This window comes from Barbus barbus, assembly GCF_936440315.1.
Source record: "Barbus barbus genome assembly, chromosome: 11".
Classification (NCBI taxonomy): Eukaryota; Metazoa; Chordata; class Actinopteri; order Cypriniformes; family Cyprinidae; genus Barbus; species Barbus barbus.
In genome coordinates this window covers 20,845,771-20,855,975 of record NC_136739.1, presented here as the reverse complement: position 1 = coordinate 20,855,975, position 10,205 = coordinate 20,845,771, and the positions used below count along the sequence as shown (strand labels likewise).

At 37.0% G+C, this 10,205-nt stretch overlaps 1 protein-coding gene across 1 annotated transcript in view; it reads left to right on the top strand.

Moving 5' to 3' along the window:
• The first annotated feature begins 295 nt into the window (after window positions 1-295).
• Window positions 296-10,205, top strand: part of LOC306877371 (fibroblast growth factor 14) — a 165,916-nt gene continuing 156,006 nt past the window's right edge. The window contains exon 1 of the mRNA XM_079429102.1: window positions 296-1,058. Within this exon, the coding sequence (XP_079285228.1) occupies window positions 968-1,058 (91 nt within the window). The 5' untranslated portion in view covers window positions 296-967. The remainder of the gene's footprint in view (window positions 1,059-10,205) is intronic.

The following is a 10,205-nucleotide window of genomic DNA, read 5'->3' as shown; positions in this document are numbered from 1 at the left end:
ACTAAAACACACTTACCACAACACCTTAATTTATCAAATGTAATCGAGAACATACTGATAATAGGCAAATATTTACTGCTGCAAGTGCGTAAAATGCGAGCGATGATTCAAACGAACCGCTACACCGAAAAGAGCCATTCGAACGAACCGATTCGATAAAATGCATCGGATTTCCTACTCTATGCCGAAATGCCGAAAGCGTCAGTGATATGCCAGAGCCCAAACCACGTGTTTTACGTAATGGAAAGGCAATCTTTCAATTCAACCCCTCCTCCTTCTTGTCTATATCCAACACAGGTCCAAGGCAAAGAGGAATACGTGCGAGATACTTTTCGGGAGGCAACGGGATCAGTAATGCACAGGTGAAACACCAAGCCGCACTCCAACCGCATCCTCAGCATCAGCATGAGTGCAGTGCTTTCACATTGATGAAAGCTCATGGATATTACTGACCAGCAGCAGCAGCAACAGCAGAAGCAACAGCAGCAGCAGCAGCAGGTTTTAGGAAGACTTCCCTGAGAAACACTTAGCTGATGCTGGAAATGTGCGCTTTGCTCGGAGGTATCGCTGCTTTTAAATGGGATGCATCCCCTCCAGGCTTCTGATGCCGTGCACATCCATCGACCCTTCATTTGAGTGATGAACTAACAGGGAACGCAAAGATCCGCCGTGTCTTTCACGTTAGTTTATAACGGGCTGCACGTTCCCCCTCTGCAGCACATGCAATTTATAGAGTATCTATTTTTATGACCGACCAACCTTTATTACTTAGAAGAATACCTTTGTTTTGCCAGGTCTAAAGAGAATATTTTACCTCTTGCATGAAGACGCTTGGATAGTAATACATATTTTTCTATGATACTACTGGAAAACTGAGCATCCCATTGTGTTCTTATTATTATGCAACCGCAGGGATCTGTTCTTTATCAGGGTGTCTAAGCTGTTGGATCGCTCCTCGCCCAAATCAATGTGGTTTCTTTGGAACATTTTCAGCAAAGGAACGCATATGCTGCAGTGTCTTTGTGGCAAGAGTCTTAAGAAGAACAAGAACCCAAGTGGTAAGAGCCATTGCGTCTTCTTCCCCTCTGTGTGTGCTGATCTGCAGTCAAATTTGTGCAGCAAGTCAGTGAATGCAGGCAAGCTGAGGATAACTTAAGCTCTAGTGGTGAGACCAATCACAGATATTACAGCCAAACGCTTTAACATTCAACTTTTTTCAACTAAATCCCACAGGTATGTAGTGTTAAGACAGGTCAAACAGTCTTACTCGGGCCGAATGTGTGTGTGAAACAGGCTTTTGGGTTCATTTCAGGGATGCTGCAGCATCCTTCTCAGTCCTGCATCACTTAAAGTGATGCTGCTCTCTGGCTTTCGTGTGCAGCATGTATTCTTACGTGATTATGTGCGGTGCAAAGACCTCATGTCATTTGTCTCTTTCTCTTCATTAGGAGATCATTAGCTTGCAGTTTATTCCAGTCAAACATGCGTACAGCTACCCTGTTGATTCTTAACATGATGGATACAGTTCAGTTTGTTCGACATACATTTCCCAAAAACAAATCACAACAAGGCGGTCTGCAGGGCACACTTGCGCAGTTTTAATTTAACAAAGCTGTTGACAAATACGGACACAAAGGAAAACTGTGCAGAGCGTGAGGGGACGGGTGGGAGTCCTAAGTTGATGTATACACCTTCTTTCCTAGACGTTGACACTGCAGCGTAGTAGATCATAGCAGTTTTCCCATGCTGATATGACACATTTTTACATTGTAGTTTAATGGACGCTCTGTCATTCTTGACACTGTAATTGCTTTTATTATAGTACCATAGCACATCGTTGTATATTCCAAAAGCATCAATGTGCCGTGACAACGTTTGATAAGTTTGATCCACCAACTTTTGAGAACATTTTTTTTGGCTTTTTGATTGAAAAGACCTAACAATGTCCAAAATATCACACATAAATTGATTCGATTAAATCCTGCAGACATTTTAATGGTTACACAGATAAGTGAAGAGCAAATTTATCAAGCAAATCTCTATTCAAATGAAACCTGTTACTGTAAAATACAGTTTAGGGCCAAAGTTTAATCACAGCCAGCAGTGATTGTCTCTCTTTAGCAGTAATGTCCAGGGTGACGCGTTCGTAGTGAAATGAAACCATCATTTTCTTTACTCTGTCAGTGATTAGAAGTAGCAAAGCTTGAGGTTTTTGATTAGTTTACCATGGCTATTACGGTCTTAGCTGCATAACATTAATGAAGAGAGCAGAGTGCTACCGGGGCCTGCTGGTTATAGTCTACAGCACACAGACTGTATTTTTGGAAACACAACATGCAGCAGGGGCTGCATGAAGTGTAATCACTGTAGTTTAGTTGTGTTGTATTCAACATCTCAGTCATATCATTTAGCACCTTCTTATATGCAACGTTCCCTTGATGATTCTGGTTCTTTTTTTAGGGAGAAGTCAGGCAACGTTTTTCCAGAGTTTTAAAGAGTGGTTTCAATGGCTGCCTTCTGTTCCAGCAGATGCCACTTTCTGATAGCCTTGTGTTGGCTAATGTTTTCCTGGCAGAGACAAAGTCTTGCACTTGGCAATGTGGATTGCAATGAAGGTTTGTGTTTGCTGATGCTGTAGGACTGAGGTAAACACAGGTTGGTTCTCAACCTTCTGGAATCTGTGTGGCGTTACAGAACTTTCTCCCTCGGGATGCAAGTGAAGGGCCACATATAACCTTTCATTCAGGAATGCCTGTAATGACTGCAGCTTAGTTTTTAGTTTATGAGAGTAGAAGACTCATAGGATTCGCCTTCACATAGACAATCTGTTCTCAGATGGCATTTATTTATAGAATAGTTTGTCATAATGCTGTTAGATCATTCTTCTGTGCAGAATTGGCAGACTGGATCCTGTTGTGACTTCTGGTGGTGAAATAATATTAAATGAGAGAGCTTGCACACGCGCACACACACACAAACTTTTTTCCTGCATGTTTCTGCATCACAACTTGCAGAGTCAAAGAAACATACACACATTCAGTTCAGACTGTACCAACTACTGAGACTTTTAAAGGCATAGTTCACCCAGAAAATAATTTTTTTTATCATACACCCTTAAGTCAATCCAAGAATTAAGACTGTTTGAGTTATCTTTAGTTTATGCATGAAATTGCACCGAAACACTTTGTGTGTGTGTGTGGAAATAATGTGATATCCAGTTGCTGAATTAAACAGTATGATGCATTAGTCCATTTATCTGGCTGTTCCTCTAGTTTATAACTCTGTTTATTGTGGGATGGATGTATTATATGTCTCATTGTGTGGACACTCACTGACTATCAGTACAATCTGAGATAGCGGTCCAGTCTTGCTGTAAGCCATCCTTCGTTTTTTTGTTCTTTTGATCAAAGCTTCCACAAACCCTCCTTAAAAGCCCAAATTGTCTGCTACCTACTAATCCACTGTGGTCAAAACAGCGGCAGTAATAACTCATAATGGAAATTTCATGTTTGTCAGGGCCGTTTCTTTCTCCATTTAAAATTAAAAAATGTGGCTCATAGAGGAAACACAAGAATTACATTATAAACACCATCTTTGTCACACATACAATGAGTGAATATTTTGCTTTAAGGTAAACAGTTAGCTTATTTTGTGCTTTATAGGCCTTAGGGTATGTAATGGGGAGAAAAAAAAAAGTTTTTTTTGGAGGTTCTTACCTGTGCAGAATTTGCATTTATGATGTTAGGGTGTTGTGGGTGATTGCTTGAGCATGACTAAGTAGTTGCTAAGATGCTCTGAGCGATTTTTATTTTGTCGCTATGTGGTTACTACTGCAGAGTAGAGGGTGGTTGCTTAGGTATTGCTACAATTGTCTCAATAGTCCATGCCTATGTTTGTACAATTGCTTGTTCCATAGATATGACTTGGGCCCGTCCTTTAATTCATATGTGATGTGATGGAAGCTGAAGTCTTCAGTGTCACATTAAAAATCATTCTAATGCTGATTTGGTGCACAAGAAACATTACTTATTCATGTCAATGTTGAAAACAGTTGTGCTGCATAATAGCTTTGTGGAAACTACTTTTTTGAAACCCTTTGAGTAAAAGAAAGTTCGAAAGAACATAATTTATTTTAAATAGAGATCTTTTGTAACATTATAGATGTCTTTACTGTCACTTTTGATCAATTTAATGCATCCTTGCTGAATAAAAGTATTATTACTTAAAAAAAAGACTGCCTACTGTTCAAATGTTTTAACAGTAGTGTATGATTTATAGTATCTACTGATGCTTAACACCATTTATTAATCAAGTGTTATGCAACAAGTTTTCAGGTAAAAGTAATTTGTGTATACAAACTTAAAGTGAAATTACTGAACATATTTTATGTATAATAAACTGCACATGGATTTAACTGTAAGTTGGGCTGTACAGCTCAGCGCTGCAGAAGTAGAAACCAGGTAACTGTACTTTTGCTCGTTACCTTCATGGCTAGTTTGGACTCAGATTTACATGCAAGGGATCACTTGTAGATGTCTGTTTGGACACAACGCAGTATAAATATGATTACCTTGATAGTCCACTTACCTCGTTTCTACCACTGTGCTTATTGTTGAAACTCTGTCGGAGCATTTTGAATTTTTTTGACTGTGTGTAGTTTGAACGGCTAAGAAATGTGCTAATGCCTTGATATTTCCATGTCAGCTCGAATCTTGAGTCACATCCTACAAATACTGGCTAGAAAGCACTTTATGCTTTTCTGTACATCCAACTAAATTACAAGCAAAATCAAATCTAGGCTTCTGCTGTAATCGATACTCTTTCACTTTGGCTGCCAATCTGACCCTCATCCATATAACTATCCTTTTCATACAGTGATGTCCAGTGCAGGTAAAGGTGCCCTTGACTGTCTAGATGCTCTGCAGTGCTGCCATTAGTGCACTTTCAAAATTACAATCCCGTTTACAAAACTACAGCTTGTGCTGCCTTATCTACCAAGGCCTCTGCTTTTTCTCTTAACATATTACACCCTGTTATCACATCTCATATCTCCTAAATGTTCACAAAATAAATATTTCACTGTAATGTGCTGCAGTGAGTTGCTGAAGTGCAGTTCAAAGTATTGTATTTGTGTAGTAGGCTATTTTGTGTATGTTAGTACTTGTTTTTTAGCTTCTTAATTATTTCCTTTGTGATTCCCTCTCAACAGACTAACTATCTACCTCTTGCCTGTTGCATTAATCAGGGACTCTTGACTAGGTTAAAGGGGGTGTTACTGACGAGTGACTAGAGGGCTTTAGTGGTATGGATGCTGTCAAATGGCCTGTTCAGGGTATTTACACTGACAGTAATTTACAGCAACAAAGTGACCAGGCGTCATTCATTTTCAGTGACAGATTTGAGACGACATATGTGACCATTGGCAAGGCACCAAAGTTGAGCAGAGTTCAACTTTATGCAAATGCACAGCAATGCAACGTGTCAGCTAGCAATGTGACTGGGCAATATGCAACAGTTGGATACTGCAGTTGTAGTGGAATACTTATTAGCAACAAACAATACAGCAACTTGCCAACAATGCTTCTAATCTAACAACATTGTTAGTGTGACAGTAGCTCAAAACAATTTGTCTTTTGTGTATTGTAGTCGTTGTTTTTTTCTTACTAGCATACTTAGTCATATTTGTTACACTACATTGTACACAAGTGAGCTAAGGAAATAATCAGAAACAGTCTTGAATGTTCTCTCTCAAGTGTTGTTGTGAAGTCTGATTAATTTTAGTGAATTGATTTGTTCATTTCAACTAAGTGGGGAAAAAACCTTTCTGAGTCACCAGTTTTTAGTAGAAAAATAAAGGAAACTTGAGCAATTAGGCACTGCTTTATATTATGAGTAGCTTGGAAAGCTCAAGTTTTGAAGTAGTTTCCTCTAAATTTAGATCAGTGCAGTGGAATATGATGCCAGCGGGACAGATCTGTATAGCCATTTAGTTCAGTTATTAAGTCTATCTAAAGTCTATCGTACAGAGGTTCTCCTGGCATAAACTCTGTTTGATTTAGAAGACTTCCTAACATCTTGTTAACCATCTTCATGCACGTTGGTTCTTAGTAGTGGAATCCTGATTGTCCTTTTTTAGTGGCCATCTTGGTAATGCTTCAGGCAGCGTTTGTCTAGTTATACAGCTACAATACTTTAGTAGGGGAAAAATTAAATCTTGAAAAGTGTTTAAGTGTTTGCTAAGATAATGTTTTAGAAAAGACTTTGTTTAGCCATGTGATCTTTGTATAAGCCCTTTTTATATTATCTGTGGCAGATTAGTTACTTTTTTTTGTCAGCAATAGAGTAAATGCAAATTTTGTAAATTATACCCTGAACTTTACAAGTTCATTTTATGTAGACATAAGAGGATTTTTTAAGAGGAATAAGAGGATTTTTTTAATGAACAGTCATTCTAATAGCTGTAAATAAATAACCTTCTATAGACATTAATCAGGTCAAATGTCATATTGCATTTAATGTTGATGAAAATGAGGTTGTGAGGGATAGACTTCCAGTCTTTACTATAGCATGCACTGTATCAAGGTCCTAGATCACGTAAAACTGTTTTTGTCTGCTGCAAGTTTTTTTCAGAAAGACGTTTCGTCAGCTGAATAATTGGTATGTTTTTAAACAACAGTACAATCCATTGATCACACTGTACTCCTATCCCTTTGCCTCGTTTTCATTCCTATCAGAATTTATTTGGCGCTACCCAGACTAAGGTCTGTTGTGTCTCTTTAATTATTTTTTCAATTTTTTAAGAGGCCGGGAATATTCAATTTGCCAATATCTCACTTTTTTGGGGTGGTCTCCTACCTTTTAACTTTTAAAAAGCAGAGTTAGCCAGAGTTTGAGAATTTAAACAGTTAACTGTTAAGTTTAATAGTTAACTGGCTGCTAGTTTACCTCTTGTGTTAGCAAGTCCAAGTTTTGCCCAAATGTTTCTCTCAAAATCGAAAACTCATTATCATCACACACCATGTGGAAAAATCCACACCACCACACATTAAAGTGAAGGTCATGATCTTATCATGTGATGAAGAAGATTCATTTTTCAAGGTTTCAAGTAGTCAATTGCCTCTAAATGAAGAATCACCCGGGAAACATTGCAGACAGTGAGTATGTCATAATTGGTAAAGCACAGCTGGGTTTCTTCTCATAGTGGCACAATGAATCCTGTTCTCACTGTTCATCACTCTCCCAAACTACTGGCCCATAAACTGTTTCTTTTTCTGTAGTTCATAGCTATGTCAGCATTGTTTTTCTATTAGTAAACTAGTGGTTTATGCTATTTCAAATGTTTCTTTTTCTTTTAGTCCATAGCCTTGTCAGCATCACCTCTTTGTTAGTGAATGTCTTTACTGCTCACTTTGCACTAAAGGGGTAAAAAAGATCTTGCTGGGTTGTGTAATATCTGAAAATTGCTGAAGTATATTTGCTTCATGCAATTCTCATGTTTGTGCAGAAAACATTGTTGCTGTTGGAGTAATATTTGAAATCTACTATATTGCAAAACATACTAATTAGAAAAGAGCTAAAAAAAATTATACAGTGCCTTTTTTTGTCACGACGACAACAGCAGTTTTAATTCCATTGTGTCAATGTAATGAAACGTTAGCGTTAGTCCTACTTTTTGAGATATTTTGCTAAAATAGCCCAGAGTTGTCTGATGTAACTGATTGCTGCATTTGCAGCATGCTTCAGGGTTAAAGAGTTGTTCTTAGTCTCCAAAAGTGCGTCTTCCACTCAAAGCTGTGCTTGCCGATAATATTCATGGCTGGTCTCATGTTTCTCTCTGGCCCTATTAATGGAATAAACTTTACATATAGAGCAGTCCAATTAAAACAAGGCTGGACCATGGCCCCTCTGCAACACATTAGACGCAGTGGACATTTACATAAAGCTGCCATCAAGTTGCTCCTGTGGCTCCATGCTGCAGCGAAACACGGCACAGCAAAGCAGGCAGAGTTTGATTGCTCTTGGCCGGCTGCCCTGGAAGGTGGCATTAGCCTTGATACCCTCAGAGGACAAAGCAAGTGCTCTCTGTACTTGCATCCATCAGTGTTCAAGGGTTAAACAAGAGTCTGGATAAGTATGTGTGCCATTGTCTATATATCATAAGTGCAACATGTGGGATCATAGCATCATACTTTCATGTGGATTCAAATACCTCTCTCTCTTAGTTTATAAGAAATATTCTGATTTTAATAATATTTTTGCACAAAAAGAATAATGTTTCCTATGAAATAATTATTCAGCAGAAAGCTTCACACAAATTACCAGTGACTTTATTAAGACCTAAAACATAATCTAACTGTTGAATTTTTTATTATTACTTCACGGCATAATAAATTTTGCAAATGTATTACAAATAGCTCTCATGTTAAATGGTGTTAAAACATTAATTTATTACCGTATTTACTTTACATTTAGTAAGGCTGTAATTTAGATTACATTCATGTTTATGCTTTAGTTCCAAGTATCGTTAAGGTTTCCAGAAGACATAAATCTGTGTTGTACTTTTATTGAATGCATTCAATTTGCTGTTACTTATAAGTCGTAATATTTCCCCTTTAACTATTAAGCTATCAAATTGATTTCATCAGGAGGTATTGCTCTGGAGTCATATTTAACAATATAATTTCAAGGATAAATGATCTGTGAAAGTCGCGCCTTTATTCTGTCTGCTGAGATTCTGTGATGCATTCATATCACATGCAGCAGGAATAAATCATCGTCATTGCATGCACATACAGTATAACCATATATCGCAACTCTAAGAAAGGTGTGCTCAACCTTTTTTTTTATGTTGTCAAAAATGATCCCCACTGATTAAAGTGAATCGTTCTCACATGGCTTGTAACAGCATGTTTCAGACTGCCTCAATAAATCATGTGGCAATTTAGAGGGTCCCAGGTTCCCAGTACTAGTGTTTCTGCAGTCTTCCATGTCTTGGGCTACTGTAGTGGGATAGGTAATTATGCAGTTGAACCTGTCTCTGTTTTACCCAGGACACATCTCAGCACTATTTCAGCTCTGGAGTCCAGGTCACATGACTGAGCATGAGCTCCAGTCATTATCCGGTACAGTGCTCTGATTTTTGTGCACACCAAGCTTCTTCATGCTCCAGGACATGGATTCATATAAAGCGATAGGCTTTCGCTCAGAGTAACACAGATCACACTTTATGATAGAGAATCAAATTAAAATGAATGATACGAACAAGAAATGTTTTTGTCACACAGTGATTCTGTGATTGTGACCGTGTTTGTGCTCTGAGATGCTGCAGTAAGCAGGGTTGTTAAAAACCTTTTAAAAACTATTTTCATACAATTTGAACTGAGGAAGCACACAAAATGGAGAACTGTAATTATAATTTAAAGAAAATTTTAAATAGAATAAAACTGATTTAATTTTGAGTATAAATTACCTGTAAACATTTTATCAAATGGTGTATTTCCAGAAATATTTGATGTATTTTTTATATTCCAGTATACTGTATCATTTGTTTCATTCTTTTTATGACATTTTATGGATCATGAAAAACACAAAAGTTTAAGGATGCACAATATATTGGCACCATATTAGTTACTGGCCAATGTTACACATTTTTTAAATTTTGGATATTTCATTCTGTATCCCTATTTCCTCTATTTTTCTATTTAGATGATCTTTCCTGTCATCTAACATGCATTAATGTTAATCTTTAAAAACATTATTTGAACTAAATTTAATAACAACATCCTGAACATCCATTTTTCAATCATAATATACATTATAATGTTGCTATGCCTTGTTTTATTTGTAATATTTAAAATAACTGATTTTAGTTTTTATTGTTTTTTTTTGTTTTTTTTTTTAAATAACGTAACATTTTAGCATCAGTAATAACTTGAAAATAATTCATCAGTCAGAATTTCAATGTCTGTAGCCCTACTTTATAATGCTATAATTTATATATGCCAATATTTATTTGTTTGAAGTTATATGAAAATAATGTGGTGGAAAGTGTCGAGCTATATAACTAAAAAAAACAACAAAAAAAAAAGCTATTTAGAGAATTTTTTTTTCTACATATATGAGGGAACAAATAGGCAGAATTTGCAAATCTTGTGTTAGACTAATGAATATTCTTTTTTGTGTTGAATTTCTCTGAATTGCAATTA